Consider the following 23307-nt stretch of genomic DNA (forward strand, 5'->3'; position numbering starts at 1 on the left):
TTGATGTAATCACTCAAACAATTGCGGCACCGATAAAAAACAAACGAAGCGTGCACACAGCTCTTGAGCTAAGAATGCGTTCAACTGTAAAACTACACAAACATAGATGCATGCATGGTCATCTATATTGTCATTGATTTGGGACGCTGACTTGACACATTGGAGCATTCAACAATCCGGAGTGGCTGATACTCTAAAATAATGTTGAATAAACCATTTAACTAACTGACTATAATTTTTGATTTCGTTTTTGCTTCAGAGTGTCCCGGCAAAGAGGAGCATGATTTTGCATAAACCGACATACTAGACAAAGTAAAACAGTAGTTGATAACAAACAACGTGGTTATTCTGTAACTTTAAATTTTACATATGCGAAATATTCGTCCAAGGTCAGCGTACACCGATTCGCAAATGTTTAAAAAAAAATAATTTGAATGCTAAAACATTTACTTAATAATGCTCGTTTTATTTAATTCCTTATTTTGATATATAGCTGATAAATATGCACTGGTATTCATATCAGAAAAGCTTTACCACAGCAAATAAACATGAACCTATGAAATATAAAGATACGCACAGAAAACTATTGGACCAAGGATCATACACTAGAAATAGATAAATAGGGATACATGCGCAAGAGAAATATTTATTATTAAGTCATATTGCATTGGTTACATAGTAAAATGTGATCTTAGGCAATTAATAAACTTTTAAAGTACACTATTCTTTTAAACAAAAGAAAATACGAACCATGTTTGTTTGTAAGTAATCCTATTCGATTATCATAGAAAATATCAAATACAATTATTAGAATAATATTGATTATAAAACATTGTGTTAAGCATTTCGTTAATTTCATTCATTCTCTGTACAAGTATATCGGTATTAATTAAACTGATTATAATTACATTTTATTATTTAAAACAAGACAATCTACAAAGTATAAATTGAATTAAATTTAAGTTGGCGTGGTTGAATATAATAATAATAATAATCATATACCCTACGCATTTTGGTGGTTTTAGTGGAGTCATTGCACACGTAAATATATTTTTTCTATTTTACTAAAAAGGTTATACATTTACCATCCAAATAACAATAATTTGTCATTATTAGCATTCTACCATTACATCAAGTTTCATATACCCATTCTTAAGATTTATAGTTTGCATTTGCCAATATTTTATGTTAAGATTTAGTAATTTCGTAGTCGTTGAACCAGGATCGTCTTTCTCTATCGAACTGACAACTTTCATTTTATATGTATCAGTCTTTATTAGCTACATATAAAAGAACATTTATCATAACAATTAGTATAAAAATTAATACATTACCGCTCTTTTAGAAGCCATGTATTTTTGATGAATGCCTTATAAAAAGTGATCAGAAAGATTATTTGTTACGTCTTATGTTGTATATTGACATTCACAATATTTGTTAGATATATTTTAGTGTTGCATTTAGACATGGCTGGAAACGATGCCATTATGTAACCAATCAATGTCATATTTGGTAGGAAATGGTATGACATTACAGCCAACTTAAGATGTATCAACTCCTATGATGGTAATGCACTAAACATGCGTTTGCAAATACTGTGCACCTAAAACAAGTCGTATATTTCCGAGACAAATGAGCGGTAATATAATAACAGTGAAAAAATCGTGAACATATAACTTTTACATAGTACAAACAAAATAAGTGAATATATAGACTGTATAGTGACTGGTAACATAGTCTTCATACCTAATAATCTTCAACGAATTTAAAAGGCTCATACTCGACAGGTAGTGTATGGTCACATATGTTGTAGTGTATGGACACATATGTTGTAGTGTATGTACACAGAAACAAATATAAATGACACTTATTAATAGCTTTTGTATCATAGACAATCTTGTTAATATATATCTTTGTTGTAAATTTAATTTACGAAGTAAATTTGTACAAAAACCAACGAAACAAAATAAGAAAGAGGGCTGTGCCAGCCATAAGCCACTCGTATGGTGTTAGTAATCTGCATATTCTATTGATATGATAGTAATGTGGAAACAAGTAACCAAGTTTCTAATTCGGTTTAAATAAGACAAATGTTCTGTCAACGTTTAACGAACATTTTACAATAATTTAAACTTACAGAATAAACCAATGTATTTTCATACTTTTGACATATTGACCTAGTTTTTACCCCACATAACCCCGTTTTGAACTCGACCAAGATATCATTGGGACAAATGTTCTGACCAGGGTCCATTAAGATTAAAATTGGGAGTAAATGTGATCTATATAAAATTTTACTAATGTCTTCAGATTGAGCCCACTGGACCATGTTTCGTTAGAAAAATATTTTTGACAATTGTTCTGAACAAACTTCAAGAAGATAAGGCAAACAATTTGAAAGCTGGCGTGTTTACAAGCTTTGTCTACAATTTGACTTAGGGGACGGACAGATGTATGCCACTAACTGAAGAGGGTTTCGGACTTTGCCTAGATATTAATTTGACAGATTGTGTGGCCAAGAGTCATAATGATTGAGCACGAGATATGATCTTTTAAGCGTTTACAAATGGCGATCACATAAGGCTACAATGAGAACATTATGTTGAAGTGAGATAAGAACAGCCTTGAATGTCTAGACAATGTTACCTTACATAATAGGATGCACACTTGTATTTTTACAAGACAAATTATTCTACAGAAATCAACAGAAAAACATACATGAATTAAATAACAAATAACATTTAATAATATATAACATCGGCTATCTTTGTCATTTATAAAAATGTGTAATATTAACACACTATATAAATGTGTGATATTCCCATATTTTATACTTGGTGTGAGTTATACACAATATATTATACTACAAAGTATTTAAAAAGAAACACACGTTTAAACATACAAAATCTATAATATTCACAATTCATTAGCCGGCCCCCCTCTGTTAGGGTCATACATATGCAAGCATAACATTGAATGTGTTTTTTATATATATTATAATGAAAAACACGGAAAAATATAAATTAATGAACAGCGTTGTACAACGATAACATACATATAACACCATAAATCAAACAAACATAAATCTAACAAATTGGTAATAGAAAAACATATCTTTCGAAATAAATAATTTCATTGATATCTCTTTCTAAAAATATTTGCCTTCAAATAATTTTCTTTAATCGTTCTAAAATAATTGTATTTATAAACCTGAAAATTGATTGTCAGCTAATCATATTGATCATGTTATATTTAAAGAATGTAAAGAAGCTACGAACATATGAAAAAAGTGCATAAATAACTTTATGACTTAAATTTACATATAGACCATTCAGCTATTACACAAATATAGCAGTATAAAACGCCTCTAATTAATCCTCTACAAGTTACACATACCATAACAAGTGTATATTAACCACACGTGTTCTGTTATCTGTATATGTACACACGTTTTATAATCAAATCATATATTAATATGTCTTCAGTACATTTCGAGTTGTTTCAGTATAGAATATTATTTGATTAAAGTAAACATGTATTCACATGAACCTTGTCAAAATAAAAAGTCGAGCATATCCATGCCGTACATTCTTAATACAAAACAATGTCTATTATACTTTATTTATCTTTTACATATCTATGCAATTTCTGTTGTTGTTATTGTTTGTAAATGAAAAAAAGAGAATAAATTACAGGCCAAAATTTGTATACCAAGTTGCATGATCATATGTTTTGTTTTAACCGCAGTGATGGACATTTGTCACGCACAAAAAAATGCATACTCCGTTAGCTGTTTATAAGTAAAACAAGTTTTATCCAAGTACCTTTAGAACTTTAATGATTAATCGCATGATCTAGATGTGCCGGCGGACTGAGGGCAACAATATTTTATCCCCTCTGTGTTAAAACCTGAATGGAACTAAAACTTTAAAATAAGCTTTACAAAAAATAAAACATATTTTGTTATTCGAGAAATAAGCGTAACCAAGAAAGAAATATAAAAAGAACGCGCAAATTTCGCAAAATTATGCCACTCTTGTAAGAAAGTGACCTTCCATACCAAGTCATTTTATTTAGAATTTTGTAATATTCACACTTAATAAACAGAAACGTTCGTAATTACAAAACATGGTCATTCATACGTTTGCGTTAAGATACATATCTCCGAGTATTTTATGTACATGTATTCATAATATTTTCCTTACGTTTAGCTTTGTAACAAACTCATTCAATGAACAAATCAAATCTAACAAATTTTCTAACTTTGTCGGAGGCAATAATAGTAACATAGGTCAATCAAATATAATCCTTTTGCGTAAACACTGAATCGAACGTTTATTTAGACATAATTATGCAATATAATATGACACAAAATAAACAATTCCTAAAAAATAAACACTAAGTTATCTTTTTCAAATGCATATATACGTCAAAAAGCGAAGTACACGATGATGCAAAACATCAAATATGTCTCAACCTTTACAAAATCTGCGTAGTATACATTGTGTATTTGAATATTAAGACTATCTGATTCCATCAAAGAAAGTCGTCATTATTTCTGCAAACGATAACACCGACCTCTAATATTTACATCAGGTTTATTTGTAGTTTTTGAAACAAGTATGTATTAGTTTACGGATACACATATTGACCATATTGCCTGCTATATGTGATGTCCAAACAAGTATATATGACGACAAATCCAAATTGTAAATGAACATATTTGCCACAGATTATGCTTAAATTTATAACGTTTAATTTATATCGAATACAAAAATATGCGATGATAATTGGAACAGCTAAATCATAATTCCATAATTACTCCGAATCAACATGCAAACGTATTCAAAATACAAAATGTAATAAACCATAAGAAAACGAAACATCATACAGAAAACTAACGACCTTCACACACAAACATGCTATATACATTATATTTAGAAGTTTCACGTACACTAGTCATACTGGGAACTAATTCATAACTTTTATAACACTTTTATACTTAAACAATTTTAAACCGAGAATGAAGCGTCTACTCAATGCGAACATTAATATTAAAGTTATGTTAATAAACATATAACACGCCTTGCAAACGGCATAACTCAACTCTCTATAATACAATATTAGATTAACCACTACTGATCCTTGCACATGTGCACAATTATAAAGCATATGTCAATAAGTTGAAACACATTAAGGAAAAATATCAGTTAAAAACTTGATTGTTCGTGAACATATATTGTACAAGACAACAAAAAGTAATTCAACACAATACTATGAATGCAAAATATTTACATTCCGTTTAACAGTGCTTTAAGGTTACAACGTCTTTCTAGTTTTGAAACTGCATATATATCCTCAAAGTATTTTCAACAAAATTCTTCATATGATGGTTCAATCACTAATATAAACCTCGTGTTTACTCCATATAGATCATCAAAGTACTTACAACAAACTACTTTATATGACTGTTCAATCACTCACATAAACCACTTGTTTACTGCATCAAAGTATTTACAACAAACTACTTTAAATGACTGTTCAATCACTAATATGAACCACTTGTTAACTGCATATAGATTCTTAAAGTATTTACAACAAACTACTTTATATGACTGTTCAATCACTAATATAATCCACTTGTTTACTGCGTACATAGATCCTCAAAGTATTTACAACAAACTACTTTATATGACTGTTCAATCACTAATATAAACCACTTGTTTACTGCATTTAGAACCTCAAAGTATTTACAACAAACTACTTTATATGACTGTCAATCACTAATATGAACTACTTGTTTACTGCATATAGATCATCCAAGTATCTACAACAAACTACTTCATATGACTGTTCAATCACTTATGCCTCGGTCACACTGTCACGAATCAGAGCTACGAATAAGCTACGATTCAATCGGCTAAGAATGACTACGAAATTGTCAAAATTCGTAGGCCGCTACGATTTCAGTACGGAGCACAACGAATCTACCATCAAAATGTTGGAAAACGAACACGGAAAGGTACGGACTGCTACAGATCGACGCGATTTAGTACGGAGCGCCACGAGTCGGTACGATCAAACTACGAATCCGTTACGGTCTGGTACGATAAAGTACGTTGCTACGCGAATCAGTACGATCTAACTACGGATCCGCTACGGTCTAGTACGGGTTAGTACGAACTAGAACGGTCCACTACGAAGCAGCGAGAATTGCGACGGACTGGTACGGACAGGGAGGAACGAACTACGATTGAACATTGCGCCCACAGCCTCTTGTATCGTCATACACAGAATGACTCCCAAAAAGAGAACACGCAAGCGGCAGCAACAGCGCGTAACAGAAATAATGGAATCAGCCGTGTCTGGGTCTACCTACTCCATCCAAAACCAAGAGCCGGGTCGTCTTAAAAGCCAGTCTCTTATCCACCACCTCCTTTTTCTTATCTGACCTGATAAAGTATGTAATTATTGATGTACACATATAGATTAGGCTTAGGAAAGTATGAGTAATATTGTGTTGTATTATGTCGGCTATTAATTTAACAATTATTTAATCACGTAAAAGTAAGAGCAAGATTCAAAAGGCATATGAGGCAGACACTTACCTGCAAATAAAAAAAATGTATTACTAGTTAGTTCAAATTCTAATATTTTCAAAATACGTAACCTTTAGCACAAAGCTATACTAGTTATACGATATTGAATCATTATAACCTCTGTGCATATCGTCAAGCAGCTCGACTACGGCCTCTGCATTTTGTGCCATATCAATATCAAAGTGTAACAAATGTATCGCAAACGCAATTTGCTGGCGGTTCATGATTGTGAACTCAACAAATGCAAGTACGGTTGCTTTATAATTTCAATGATGTATTTCAGTAGCAATTTATTGTAATGGACCGTAATGTCCGTACTGTTTCGTGCTGAAATGTAGTACATCGTACAAGATCGTGCGAATTCCTGCCTATCCGTAGTAAAACGTACTAGAACCGTGGCTTTCCGTAGTATATCCGTGGACTAATCGTAGCTAATACGTAGCGTAACTGTACCGCTCCGTACTTCTTCGTATCAATCCGTAGAAGTCATTGAAAATCTGTTGGCCTACGAAAAGGTACGGACGACTACGGTGTCGTTACGAACTAGTACGGATCAGTACGGACTGCTACGGATACGCTACGGTCGATAAATTCGTAGCAATTTTTTGAACATGTTCAAAATTTGTCAAGATTCGCTACGGACATCCAAAAACTACTACGACTGATCACGGATCAAGTACGGAGAGCCACGGTCAAGTAAGGATAGCTACGAACTCTGCCGAAAAGTATTCATAGCTCGTTCGTAGCTCTGATTCGTGACAGTGTGACCGAGGCATAATATGAATCACTTGTTTACTGCATATAGATCCTTAAAGTATTTACAACAAACTACTTTATACGACTGTTCAATCACTAATATAAACCACTTGTTTACTGCATATATAGATCCTCAAAGTATTTACAACAAACTACTTTATATGACTATTCAATCACTAATATAAACCACTTGTTTACTGCATATAGATCATCAAAGTATTTACAACACACTACTTTATATGACTGTTCAATCACTAATATAAACCACTTGTTTACTGCATATAGATCATCAAAGTATTTACAACAAACTACTTTATATGACTATTCAATCACTTATATGAACCACTTGTTTACTGCATATAGATCATCAAAGTACTTACAACAAACTACTTTATATGACTGTTCAATCACTAATATAAACCACTTGTTTACTGCATATAGATCATAAAAGTATTTACAACAAAATACTTTATATGACTATTCAATCACTAATGTGAACCACTTGTTAACTGCATATAGATCATAAAAGTATTAACAACAAACTACTTTATATGACTGTTCAATTTCTAATATGAACCACTTGTTTACTGCATATAGATCATCAAAGTATTTACAACGAACTACTTCATATGACTGTTCAATCACTAATATGAACCACTTGTTTACTGCATATAGACCATCAAAGTATTTACAACAAACTACTTCACATGACTAATCAATCACTAATATGAACCACTTGTTTACTGCATATAGATCATCAAAGTATTTACAACAAACTACTTCATATGACTGTTCAATCACTAATATAAACCACTTGTTTACTGCATCAAAGTTTTTACAACAAACTACTTTATATGATTGTTCAATCACTCATATTAACCACTTGTTTACTGCATATAGATCCACAAAGTATATACAGCAAACTACTTTATATGATTGCTCAATCACTAATATAAACCACTTGTTTACTGCATATAGATCATACAAGTATTTACAACAAACTACTTTATATGACTGTTCAATCACTTATATAAACCACTTGTTTACTGCATATATAGATCCTCAAAGTATTTACAACAAACTTCTTTATATGACTGTTCAATCACTTATATGAACCACTTGTTTACTGCATATATAGATCCTCAAAGTATTTTCAACAAACTACTTCACATGACTGTTCAGTCACTAATATAAACCACTTTTTTACTGCATATATTGATCCTCAAAGTATTTACAACAAACTACTTTATATGACTGTTCAATCACTAGTATAAACCACTTGTTTACTGCATATAGATCATCAATGTATTTACAACAAACTACTTTATATGACTGTTCAATCACTAATATAAACCACTTGTTTACTGCAGGAAGATCATCAATGTATTTACAACAAACTACTTTATATGACTGTTCAATCACTAATATGAACCACTTGTTTACTGCATTAAGAACCTCAAAGTATTTACAACAAACTACTTTATATGACTGTTCAATCACTAATATAAACCTCTTGTTTACTGCATATATAGATCTTCAAAGTATTTACAACAAACTATTTTATATGACTGTTCAATCACTAGTATGAACCACTTGTTTACTGCATGTAGATCATCAAAATATTTACAACAAACTACTGCATATGAATGTTTAATCAATAATAAAACCGCTTTTTTGTATAATTTGTATACAAACATTTACAGCAGGAAAATGAATATGAATATATATACTACTACTATACATTTATTTACACATATATCACGTTACTCAAGTAATTGAAACAAAATATTTCCATTCCGACAAAATACCGTCAGTCAGTTGTGTAACTGACATATATCGCCAGAACTACTGTACAACACTATGTTATTACTATTTACTATTCTATTTATTATAAGCTTAAATTATTTGAAAAATTCTTTAAACAAATATTTCAAGCATGCAAACAGTGAAAATATATAACTGACAATATTTAGCATTATTTTAACAATAAAAACAACATAGAAATTATAATACAAGTGTATGCTATATTTACAAATAAACACGCGTGGTTGTTTACGTCTCATAAACTAGTTATTACACACACATACTATTTCAAGAAATGTCAACGACATTTATATTTAATTTAGTGCGTTTTTGATAGCACTACGAGTTAGCTAATTTGTAGAAAAAAATCAAAATCTCATGATTTTAAAACTCAGTCTGATAGAAGAATATTATACATGTACATCAAGCAAATACATAACAATTAGATTAAATGGAAATTTGCATGCAAACATTTTGACATAATAACTGAACTAGCACATTTTTTTCACATTTTTATCAATACATATCTTAAAGGCATAAAGAGAACTAAAATTAAAATTACAATAACATAATGATTTGGAGATATGCACAACCATAATAACAGTTTGTCAAACTTTAGCCTGTGGTTACGGGTACGATGACGGACAAGTTCTATTATGAATCGTATGCATTTTCAAACAAGTAGATTTTACAGTGACCATGCGTTTACTAGGTTTCCTTAGGCAAATCTTCAGATGAACAAGTATAAATGCATCATTTCAATGGATCATATCTACGACGACAACTTCCGAAGAAATGCACAATTTTAGTACAATCCTGAACTATACTTAAATAATGGCACATTTCCTGTATAATGCTTACATCCAAAAAGAAAACTTATATGCAAATGTTAAAATTTATTTTAAAATATTTCTTTGCAACGATTTCCCATTATTATAAATGCTGTTATGTTATTTTCATTTGCAATAATACCGAAAAATTTCAGTTTTGAACTTATCTGCTTAATTCCTCAACCAGTTCTATGATCGTCTTTGTAGTGGTTACAGCGTACGTGGCGTTTTCCTTACTGAACACCTCGGAAGGGATTTGACAGCTGTTTACACTATCCGGATAACGAAGTCTGAAATTGGCTTGTCCTTGAAGACTGAGACGGTCCTCAAATTCAGTTGCCTAAAGCGATATTTAGTTAATCGCACTGATGCTAGCTTGATATGAACAAATGATTTCTTCTAAGGTTTGTAATTAACTACCTTTCGATTAATTGAAAATATTATTTGTTAAAATGTTGAGTCAGTTGAATTTTTATGCTCCATAAAAAAGATAGCACAAAGGTCCGTTTTTAAGTTGGAAATGTTCTTATTATATACATCATTTAGTGAATATTCTATTCCAATAATGAATAGCATTACCTTTTGAACAATTTCACCGTCCAGTCCTTCTGCGATCCTAACAAGACTATGCTCCCGCAAACGGCATTTGTTGGCGTCTTTCTTAAACCATGCAGCTTTCAGAGCCTTCTCACACGCCTGTATATTACAAGACCGAAAACGGTAAATGTTAGCATTATTGTGATAAAATGAAACTTTATTATGAACGGAGATCGTGTAAATACTAAGATACGTTTATTAAGTTGATAATCTATTTAATATGAAATGTAATCCAGTAGAGTGTTTGGGGGTTGTAAAGATATCACCAAGTCATATGTCCACAAGTCCTCGTAATTCCTATTTATCGCGAAATCTCCAACGAAATCAATATACCAAGGTGCATTATAAGTATTATTCGAGATCATTTTTTACAAAGGCATGGCAATATCTTTACTGATGTCGGAAGACCTTGTACAAAGATAGCCAGATCCAACCAAAAATTTTATGATTTATATTTTTATAAGTTTCATAACTCGTGCAGTAGAACGTTTAAAAGATTTTTTCCAAATTTTCCTTTTTATTAAAAGGCTCAATCGGGGTGCGACTAAAATAACCTGCCCAAAATACCCAAGCAAACACGTTCACAACGCGATGTACAATTTTTAAAGACTTATCTATCTTGCCATTAAATATTTGGCGTTACGCACGATACAAAATCGACGACCGGGCAAGGGCAAGTTGTCATTACATAACCCCTCTTGAGAAGGGCAATAGAAACAAAGATTAAAAAAACAACTAAAACTATTATTATGACACGATACATGAATTAATGATAACAAAAACTGGTGAAATGTATGTCAATCAGTAAAAACTTCCATCATCACTTAAAAAAAATGTGTTTCAAACAATTTAAAGTGATTTGCATGTATTTATTGGCAAGAGGATTGTCGTAAACGTGACTACTACCACGCACCGCTTTGGTTGCTATCATCGAGGGCAAATTACTCGATAATGTTTTGATCATGGGGAATTAAGTATGTTGAACATCTACTCTTCATGTTTTGAGTTGTTAGAGAAATGAGAAAGTGTTTCCCTCCCCAAATGTATACCACTTTACAACTGACCGACCGACCGACTGACTGATGGACTCCAATAGACCCTTCTCAAACGTTGTTTGTTTTTGATAACAAGAAAAAAATTATATAAATTGTGAATTACCTGATGGCAATTATAACATATCCAGTTAAATGTGTCAGGGTGGTTTTCTGCGCAATTCAAGTGAGATTGACCAGTTTGAAAGTCGAGTTTAGCTTGTCTTATCCAGCGTCTATATTCCCCTGGACTTGGAACGGGAGAATACTCAGACAACCTATGAGGCCCTCTTCTATTGAACCTATTGAACTCTTCTAGATTTTCTTGGTAACCTCTCGTATGAACGTGGCCTGTATTTGTTGCATCTACGCAAACGTTCCAGTATCGCGAACCGCGCATGTCTGGCATTTGCGGCTCCGGTTGTAGATTTAGTTGTTCGCCACGTTCGAGTCTAAGAATGCAGTTCTGAATGAAAAAAAAGACACGCTTTGAATATTCTTCATGGTCTGGATTTCTATCTGGGTGCCATCTCAACAGCATGCGCCGGATTATTCGCCTTCTGTCCTGAATGTTGAAGTTTTCAAAGGCTTCTTGTAGCTCATCCATAATACGCTGACAGTTTGTATCAAACGGAATGGACGAGATAGGTTCAGAGTCGTATTCCACAACTTCCTGGCTGGTGACTGTAGTTAAGGGTATGAATTTAAAAAGTCGAAATATCGGCACAACAATAGTTCCTCCACGGCTATATCCAATATTAACCAAATATCTAAGATTCAACGTTGAAGAATTGTCCGACTGGATTAATTTCTCGATATGTGCATATATGAAACGGGTCGCATTTGCATCGTCGTCATTTTCATCGTTTTCTATTTCTAAAGCAACATATTTATACTCGTGTTCTCGAAACGGTGTTATCTGCTGGACCATAAATCGGTAAAACCTTTCCTCCACATAGGTACCAGGAAATGGAAATACAACAACATTTCTTCTTGAAATATTATCTAAATTTCTTATATGTTTTCTGTCTAAAAATCGACTTATTTTATCGGGTTCCCTATTTAAGTCTAAAATCTGTTGTAACAGCAAAAGCGATTCTCTCGATAAGTGTTTGTGTGTGCACATCTCTATAAAAAACATTAAACCTGCCCTTAAGGCACTATTCATATTCCCAGTATTTTCAGAATTCTCTGTTTGATAATAAAGACAGTAATATACACTTGCATTTCCCGACTCCAAGTCAACCCTTGACGTTTGTTGTAAGTTATACTCGTTTTCAATCTCAACACCTTCTACAATATGACCTTGGTAACGTAACACAATTTTCAAACCCGATACCTCTTTAATACCAATATTTAACAATATATTATATTGTAATTCATCATCAAAGTTTTGATTATATACACCATGCTGTACTTCATCATGCTTTATTAATCTGCACAGTCCTTCAAAAAAATGATATGAACATAAAAAACGTTGAACATGTTCTGCCTCTGCACTATATACTTCTATGATATTTTCTGTGGAAATCACTTCTTCGACATCATTAGTAAGTAAACGTGGTTTCAGTGCTTTGGGGAGAAGTTCAAATGGGTCTATCAAATGATTAAACCGAATGTTTAACTCAGTAAAACCTAGAAAAATATTTAAGTGGCACCTTTCTTCTAATTCCTGTCTATACAAGTCGTTATCCGATACAGTTAATTCACACGACTTCATAAGCATTCGTTTTTGGTTTGGCAAATACAGATGCGTAATATTTTCCAAGTGTTTTCGTACCTCTCCAGTTTTGGTAGGAATACTTTCGAAGAAATACTGAATAGCTTTTGAAACTACATCCAATATATTAGCAGGAGGCTCTTCGTTGACGAATTGGTCTTTTATCATTCGCAAAACAGTGGCATACTGAAGGCACGTTGGCTCAGGCGATGCACCAAGTATCTTGAACAACTCAATATAACGCTGAAATTGGTGAGGTACTTTGTATAGATATGGTCGAAGTTCTACTCTTTCTGGTGCTGAAACAAATACATTTGACGCTTTGGCCATGGCTTCTTCCGGTATCAAAATGACAGGATTGCTTTCCAAAAGTCTTGCGTTTATTTGGCGCAAATTACGTTCCAGAAACCTGTATATACTTTCCATGTAAAAAACCTTATTTTGGTGTTGGGTTTGTTCCCTCTTAAAATCATCTTCGAAAACACTACAAATATTCTGACAATGTTTTATCACAGAATCGACTTTAGGTTCTTGAGTTATCTCTAAAAAGTTCATTAATTTCTCATCTGGATCTCGTTTGGTGAGAGAAGCGCTTGTCCAGCAAATGTCTGCAGATGTGCCACTACAAGATCCCTCAAAACATATGAAAAATTGTTTAGAGCAATACGCTCGAAAAATGTTTTCCATTTCCGACGAAATTGTGTATGGAACAACAAACTTAATACCTTTAATGCTGCTAAACACATCCCTTTCAAACGTGTCATCAAAATCTCCAAATAAACACGACACAATCACATCAGATGCGGCGATTAAATCTTCATTTACACCCATTGCACCATTTCGCGCGATTTGCCTAGCATAATCCAGCATCATGGCGCCTGTAGGGCGAATGTTTAACCCGATAATTTCCATAAAAGCTTTCCAAATGTCGTCCATAAAATGCGCAGGTAAAAATTGCTCTTCTGACAACATTGTAGCAAATACGGGGTGAGACCTGTCATAAAGCTCATGCGCACAATAAAATCGTCCTTCAATGTCTATGAATGGAAGATTTTTTACCAACTCAATTAATCGCTTTTGCATTTCGGAAAAATATCTTCCCACTTGAGTCAACAACATATGATCTTTCACATATACGACATGAGCCAACCAAAATTGTCTTGGCATATGAGTCATGTTTGGCAAAATATTTCGAACATACAAATCTAAGTCGTTTTTGTGAGGTAATTCGAGGAAATTGTAAAGATCTTTCAAAAGAATGTTTTCCTTTACAACCACTTTTCCTTGACTATACGCCCACTCGTTTAAGCCTTCTGGTGGCATTTCACTGCTTGACACAACAACATCTACAACTTCATCGAGACTGACGAACGATCCTTGTTGCATTGTTTCATACAAAGGAAGTTCTCGAAGAAGGATTTTTGCCCGTCCTGCAAGTTTCCTTGTGAGGATATCAGTACTTTGATCGAAAACACGCAAAAATTTAAAGGCTTCATCACTTGTTACATTGCAAGATAACAGTTTTGATTTGTGATAGTGAAAACATAAAAGAACTTGATCTGGGTTCCATGGCGAAGTTATTAAAGCTTTCAATTTATCAATTACTTCATTGTCAATCTGTGTCTTTTCCTTGAAAACGCTCGAATCCAATGTTCCAATATTGGCTTTTTCTGCAATAGGCCGTATAGCGGCATGATAGGAACCCGACAGAAGAGTGTACGCTCGCTCGATCGGTATCAATTCATATATGCAATGATCTTGTATAGTAACCTGTGATGGCAAAAATGCCCACCCTGATATTGCTTCTAAATTCCTTTCGAACACATTCACATTCTGTGTTTTTTCTTCTGCCGTTGGGCGTTTGGACTCATCCAAAATAAATTCCCATAGCAGGCGAACAGTGCTAGGTTCTATAGGATTATGATCGCTGAATTTCCATTTTACGTTTTCCCCACTGCAGAGAATCTCTGGATCGTAAGACAACGGCAATAACTCGACAAAGTTGACAAATGTGAAGTGTAAAAATACTGAGGCTTCAAAAAGTTTACATCGATACATTATTGATACAAGGTCGTTATGTAAAAACCGCTCGAATGAACCTGGTAATACGGCACAATATTTAGAACAAAACACGGTTCTTTCTTTGCTGTATTTACGTAAAATGTTATCATTTGTAATGCACAGTGGTAGATCAATAATTTCGTCGTCAAAACGATCATACTGTAGTATATAGCACAAAATGCTAATTGCAACGTTTATTTTTCCTATTACAGTTTCTTGAAGGTAACAATTAACAGTACCAACTCTGTCTTTAACTATTTGCATTACAGTCCATGGATCTGTTTTCAGAATGATTTTTTGGCCTGCCTTTTCCATTGTTTCAACAACAACTTGATTGACTGATGAGACTTTTACATTCATGTCCTCTAACATGTTCTTTATTAAGAACTCTTGTTCTTTGGAAGAACATTTTTTCCACAAAGTATCTACTACAGCTCCTTTAATGCATTTCAGATTGGTGGCCAAATATATCCATTCAATACGAAAACGTTGGTCGCGTATCTCACCTTGTTTTGTTTGCGTTTCTGAAACACATGGGAAGAGATGTATTTGATTTTCGATTACACAACGGTAAAATTCTTCCACAAAAAACTGCCAATAACTGTGTTGTGTGCATTCGTGTCTGGGGAAGTGATTGAAATATATTTGAACGCAATTCCGAAGTAACCACCCGTTGACAAGTAGGTCCATGTTTCTATCAATCCAATATGCTTTCAGAAAATTCAAAGCGCTTATCGTAGCTTCAGTGACAACGGTGGAAAGAAGAAACCTATTCCATTCCATACGATAACCTTCCTCCCAGAGTCCTCGCCTTGCTCTATCAAGAGAAAAGTGACCGTTAATATTTATAGGAAGCCCAGTTAACACAGGGAGAGGAAGAAAACAGTATACTTTTCCATCAGTCACATCCCAAGTCAGATTGTTGTTTGGTTTATGGTAGGTTTTCGTTTGTTTTGCAATCTCCTTTTCCTGTTCTATACGTTTGAGAGAGCTTTGAATAAAATCGTTTACGTTTCCTGAACACAACTTTAATGAAACGCCGCCAAGTGGGAGAAGGGAGAGGTCATCATTTCTAAGAAGGTTTTGAATAGATTCTAATCGTGTCCCACTATCAATGTTTGCTCCAAACTGATGTACAACTAACCATGTAGTGTCAATATTTTTTGTATCATGTATTCGCAGCTTGTAAAGTACATTGAATGCTTTTTCAATTAAAATGTTCTCCTTCTTTGACAAATTGGAAATTATTATTTCGTTCACCGCATTAAAAAAATCAGCCTGTCGTTTATTATCTTCGCCATCTAACAATTCAGACTCTACTTTATATTCTTCTGTATACTTTCCATTTTCGTACTTCATAATTTTCATCTGCCTGATATGTTTCAGGAAATGCAAACAGTCTGGCATAACATTGATAAAACTATCAAGAATACGGTCAACATCCAATGTTGTAAGGCACGAATTGCTTATTACTGATTCCTCTTGTCGCAATGGGAGACGAAACATCGTTCCACATGTACCAGGCATTGGCGGGAAACCGATAGTGGTATCTGGAAAATCGTCCTTCAAATCGTCAACATTATATCGAATACCCGGTTGACCGTCTGAAATGTCTGTAATATGTTTGAATAATGGATCAAACATGCACACATGACCATGTTCGCCTAGTCCTGGTCCCTTTGTAAGAAAAGAAGGTGTGTCCGTTATGTGATAAACGGCATTAAATCCAACTCCGAATTGGCCTGTCTTTGAAGGATCGTTAGTTTTACTTCCTATGCCTAAATTTTGAATCCCTTCAAAATCGTTTTCAGAGAAACAGCTATCATTATAGACGCACAACGCAGGTTGAAGACCGTTTCCGTGTTCCAACGATTTCCCAACTCTCTTGTTTTCATAGTACTTTATAAAATGAATTTCACGTGCACATGCGTCATCAGCATTCTGTATTAGTTCCTTCATTATAGTTTCATCAGGCGGATACTCCTTTAGTAAATTATTCAAGCGTGTTGTTAGCTTTTCACGTTGCCCAAACGGGATTACTCGCGTGTATTGCCTTATAAGTTGCAGTCGTTTTGATCTAACTCCAATAGCCTTACCAAGACTAGGAGAAATGTCATCATGCAACAGAGAAAGTCTTGTTTTCGTTGGCATTTCAATATCTTCCAGTGCAAGTTGGCTTGTTGGAAGAAAACGACCCTCTCTGTCTGGCGCAATAATGCATTCTTCGTATTGTTTTATATCGTCATATGTTTTCTTCTCTCGATTCATGCACTGGACTAAATTTTCTAAAATATTGACAATTTCTTTGATATTGAGGTGTACGTTTTGTTTGTTTTCTTGTGCTTTTATTTCTAAAACATGTATGATATCGCTAACACTGAAGCATTCCTTGACTCCTAGTTTTTCAAAAATTCTCCAGCGTGAGACAGCTACCAAATCTGGAAGCCCATAAAGGTAAGGCGGACATGATCGACGCGAACACTTTGCAACTTTGTCTGTGGAAACCAACGTTTTATCGACTTCAATAATGGGTTTCGAAAGCGTAGAACTAAAGTCAGAAGCAATCATATTTTGGAACGCATCCTTTGGCATATTATTGGTCAGATCATCTAATGCTTTGTATATGTTGTCGACTATTTTATGAGTTTCTCCTGTGTATTTTCCATCTTCAAACTCATTTCCAACTGTTTGCAATTGTTCCATTACCACTGCAATAGTCAGATGATGACTATTCTTAACACCGAGATTCTTAAGTAGAGTGGAACTTATCCAATCCTTTTCATCTACTATGCTCTGAACAGATCCAACAGTAGAGTAGCAGTCCTGTCTAAACAAATCACCAGGTTTACCGAGCACAAGTATTGGATTCTTTTTGCTTATGTGTTTTGAACAGTTCACAACAATCTCACAAACTAAATGGTTTTCATTCGTGTCGGCTTCCCAAGTGAAACTCCATTCACAAGGTTTTTGTAAAACGGGTAGAATTCTACAACATCGGAGCTGGTCAAACGTTTCTTTAGGAATGTTAGATTCCGCCAAATATTTCAGTAAATATCCTATACGAATTCTTGCACACTCCACACATTTCTTTGCTAAATCTTCCAAACTTGCGCACCTGTCAAAAATGAGATCAGTTGGTAAACTTTCACAATTCATTCCGAATTCTACAAGCTTAGTATATATCTTTGGCTCATTTAATTTTTCACATTTAGTGATAAACCGTTCATCGGTTTCAAAGAACATCTTTGCAAGTTGCGATTCCGGATGGACGAGGTCTAAAACGGATCGTAATCTACCAAATGGTTGGGTTGTTATGCAAGCGATAGTTTTAAAACACTGTTTAACCTTTTCATCGGCTTCCACTATTGTCCAGGCGAGCATGTTGTTGCGAACACTTTCTTTATTCGCCCAATACGGATCACTGATGTGATGGAGGAAGTGGACTAGTGCGTCGGTCTTCGAAATAAATGCACGCTCGACAATGGACGTTTTGTCTTTGTTAAATAAACGCAGGTTATTACAGACAAAGTCAGGAACATCAACAACGGTCCTATCTTTTACAAACGGTACATTCAACAAAAAGTCAAAAAATGCACCAAAATGCGAGTTAAAAGTGATCTTTTCCAGAATCAGAATTTTATTGAATGGCATGCTGTTTCTTTGGTCTCGGAAAACTGGTGTATTCTGATCTACAACAGCTCTGTACAAGCTTGCAACAAAGGGCAACACATCCGGATTGAAATTATGAGGCCATACACGGTATGCATCTTCGTTCCTTTGACAAAAACTATTCGTTATCTGAATATGACTCAGGAGTGCTGATACTAAAGGATCCTGAAGAAGAAATATATTCCAAGCATGAGAAATGCACTTCGATCCACTCGTTTTGTCATCTTCATTCAGCAGGGTAAGTCTCTGCCTATCATCCGAAACTCTAAAACAACCATTGATATGAAACGACAATCCAGTTTTAATTGGCAACGGAAGGAAACAAAACATATGGCCTGTATCATAGTTTCCCTTAGTCAGTGTTTCCAATGGCTGACATGTCCAATCATCTTCCGTTTTACACGGTGTTGCAACAGCAACAAGAGGAACTGTGTCTACGGTTTGTAACTGTTTTGGTCCATTTTTTGATACCCATGTTACAAGCCATGTAACGTTTAGATCGGCTCCAGAGTAAATTATATTAGGAAATAACGAAGCGTGTTCATAAAAGGTTTGTCTAATGTTTACAGTATGATGCTCTTCCATGCCGAAATCACATTGATTTTCATGGACTGACGCAACCTTTTTCAGAATACCAGTCTCAAGTCTAGTGCAGCTTTTACCAGTATGCATAAAGGAGTCCTTCTGTACCATATAAATAGTCTTCATTTCATTTGATGACGTAGCATTAGCCGATATGTGAAAAAGTTTTATTGACAATACGTTTTGACAAAATAGTAACAATTTTTCCGCCGATTTCATTAACATCTCTAATAAAGATTGAACTTCACTGTGCGAATATACTGTTTTACAAATTTCACTCTGGTCAGCTTGTAGAGCTGTTCGTAGTGGAAATCGAAACAATGTTCCTTGATAAGGTTCAAAAGGATCATCTAACACATTGCAACCGAACATACCCTGAAACGGCTTGAATTGATCGGTGTGTCGCTTAACCAAAGTTCGTTTTGATAAAGGTATTCTTTTCCCATTAGACCGTTTCAAAGTACTATTATCATCCAGGTATTTTTCGTGCGGATCGAAAATCACCATGTCCGCACCAGATATAAAGCTTGGAATGTCAGTTATGTTGTAGACAGCATTGAAACCAAGCCCAAATTTACCAATTGTTGTTACATCTTCGGATTTAGCAGAATTGTTAAACTTTATGATATTCCGGAGGTCTTTTTCGGAAAAGACTTTATTGTTATAACACCACAATGCACTACCTTGAAAGTCGGATAGACTTTTGCTAAGTAATCTCTCCCGGGAATCTGAATGTTTACGCTCATCATACACGAAACAAATTTCTGTAGCACCCGCATCATCAGCATTTTGCAACAATTCTTTAGGCACGGACAGACCGTCTGTATATCCATCACGAAGAAGTGATCGCAAACGTGTAGTAAAACTTTCATGTTGGCCCCAATGATCAAAATCCTGTGCCTCTGCCAGGGAATGTCGAGTGACAGACTTCACGCCAAGCTTTTCTGCCGTACGTAATGGAATTTGGTCATGCACATAGCAAATATTTTCACCATCGACAACATCGTTAAACCCTGTTGGGTCGTCATCATACACACACTCTGACAATCTTGCAAATTTAATCGTTTGGTCTGAGGTTGATTGTACAACCATTAATATGTTATTCGATGCCCAAGAAAAGTCAATGTTGGCTTCTGCTAACCTTTCTAAAATCATCTGCGCACATTTCAAATCTGTCTTAATTTCAGCTTGGCTGACCTTGCTGTGCTCATATTTTTTCTTTAGATCTTGCAATACGCGCACAAGAACGTTTTCATCCTGTCGTGAGTGACATCCTAACCAGGTGAAAAACGTTTGCAATTCTTTGCAAACGTTTAATCCAAGTTCTTGTGAAAGGAAATACATGTATGGTTTTAATTGTATATCATCGTCATTCTTTTGCATGATAACTTTAGAAGGGGCATGAAAATTGTTGTCAGATGTCCAAACAAGTGCATTCGAAACTATTGCTTCCTTTACTATCGGAGTTGATTGCTTAGACAAAGCTTGATAGATTGTTTTGATAACTGTCAACAATTCTAGCGTCATGTCTGTTGATATGGAAAATTGCTGAATGCTTTTCAATTGGAGAAGAATTTTTTTAGGAGAAGGTGATGTATTCCAATCATAGAAGGACGACACTTCGGTAGAACGCGTTTTTATCAGCGGCACTGAGGAACACACCAGTTGCCAAAATGTTATTCCTTTCATATCTCCCGGACAACATACACGACTCTCAGTAGAAAACCACTTGAGAAGCTGCGGAAAACGATTGTGCCATTCACACTCTTCTGGAGAGCAGTATACAAAGCATGACAGATATTTTATTTCATTCCCTAGAGTTTTACTTGACCATAGTGTTTTCCGGAGTACACCTGGATTGTTTTCGATGTATTCTTGAAGAGCTTTCGCTTTATCATACATATTATAGTCGATTTTGGACATTGAGTCAATGGTTTTTGCTACGTTGTAGATATTTTCAGGCAGTATGTTGTCAACTCCTTTCATTCCAAGTTTGATGAATGCAGCTCTGTGTGCTCGCATTTCGTCTGTAACTACCGGAAAAACATGTTCTCCGGTAAACAAACGACATAGAAATTCGTCAAATGGATCAAATATTTCTGACGGTTTAACTAGTTGCCCAGCAGTGTCTTTCATGAATCGCATTTCGGAGACAGGTTTAATCAGGGAAGAAAATCGTTGAATATTGGTAAGAAAGAATACTATAACATATTTATTTTCCTTTTTTGACATGTCAAACTCGCGGACTGCTAGTTTCACGCGCATAAATTCGTGCAAAGTCAGTTTCTTACAATCTAGTTGTTTGACTATGACCTCTTCCTTTTCTCTAACTATGATACAATTATCAGGAAATTCAATATTCTTAGGGAACTTGTCTTTTTCAGATTCGTGTACAAAATGTGTGTGGGAATCAACGAAAATACATATTTCTAATTGTTTGATAGATCTAAACAACAAAAGTTTTCGCAATAAATAAACCAAATCGCCGTCAAATGAGCCAAACTGTGACAAGACGTCAAGAAATTGAGATCTGTTTGACATCGTCGCATTTTTGTTAAACGAGTCTATCGTTTGCTGGTCAATGGATCTTGCTTTCCTTTGCAATAGCTGTTTTACATCTTCTATCGTTGGACGCAAAACGAACTCCTTTATCATATCACACGATAACCAACTTGGCAACTGAGTTATAACTGTAATTCCAAGCAAGCATAAGCTTCGTTCAACGTCATTATCCAAGCATTTGTTGCCAGTTTGTTCAGTCTTCAGAAGTAAATCAGACTTGTGCAGAGGGACAAGTTTTATTTTATATTTCGAATCAAAGGACCCGGCTTCCAGAACTGGAAATATTGGAACATCTAAAAACTTACGGATTCCACGGTTAGATATAGACATCCAAACAAGTGCAAGCCATTTTATGGTCAGATTTGACCTCTCAGTCATAATCAATGATGGTCCCAAATGTGACTGGAGCGTTCGTAGCAGCAATTGTTTCAAAATGTCGTCATCTAAATCCCGAATTGGGTAGTGTTCTGAATATATAAAAAAAACACACAAGGTAAATCATAAATGCGGTAACATTGTTGCAACAAGAATTAAATTCACGTACATGCTCAAAATTAACTAATTGTATAATAATATTTTTAAATACAATTTCTTACGTTCATTTTGATCATTAATAGGTGTTGTTAATTGTTTTGAAATAACGCCCAGAATAAATGTGATTATTTACTCGAGATTCATGACATAAACCTACGAATCATTTAAGTCCATTAATACTTTTGTTTAATTTTAAAGAATAATATTGACATTATTTTCACTTAATATATACGCCTTATTTAACAAAAGATGTGTCATATTTTCGAATAAATTTTTATCAAGTTGCAATGACATATCGGTGAAATCATTTACACAAAATGCCTAGAATGCTAACAAATATTTTGTGTCCGTAGCACGTCTTCAATAGGATTCGAACTAACCCCTAGAACAATCGTCAATGAGGATTGTACTTAACATCTCAGTTCGCGGAATAGATCGTTGTTTTGCATATAAATCGTATAGCGAGAAATAAACTTTACATAAATTCATTGACATATATTTTTATCAAGGTTGACATCGAAAACCTGGTCAAAATCGGTTTTGAATCGATACAATAATATTAA

General features: G+C 34.4%; 1 protein-coding gene across 1 annotated transcript in view; it reads right to left on the reverse strand.

The window, feature by feature from the left end:
* Positions 1-634: 634 nt before the first annotated feature.
* The window catches only part of LOC127837732 (sacsin-like), a 48324-nt gene continuing 25651 nt past the window's right edge, over positions 635-23307 (reverse strand). The window contains exons 7-9 of the mRNA XM_052365044.1: positions 11744-22677; positions 10568-10684; positions 635-10328 (exon numbers count right to left, since the gene is read on the reverse strand). Coding sequence (XP_052221004.1) covers positions 10152-10328; positions 10568-10684; positions 11744-22677 — 11228 coding nt within the window. The 3' untranslated portion in view covers positions 635-10151. The remainder of the gene's footprint in view (positions 10329-10567; positions 10685-11743; positions 22678-23307) is intronic.

The sequence above is a fragment of the Dreissena polymorpha genome, chromosome 7 (assembly GCF_020536995.1).
Source record: "Dreissena polymorpha isolate Duluth1 chromosome 7, UMN_Dpol_1.0, whole genome shotgun sequence".
Taxonomy (NCBI): Eukaryota; Metazoa; Mollusca; class Bivalvia; order Myida; family Dreissenidae; genus Dreissena; species Dreissena polymorpha.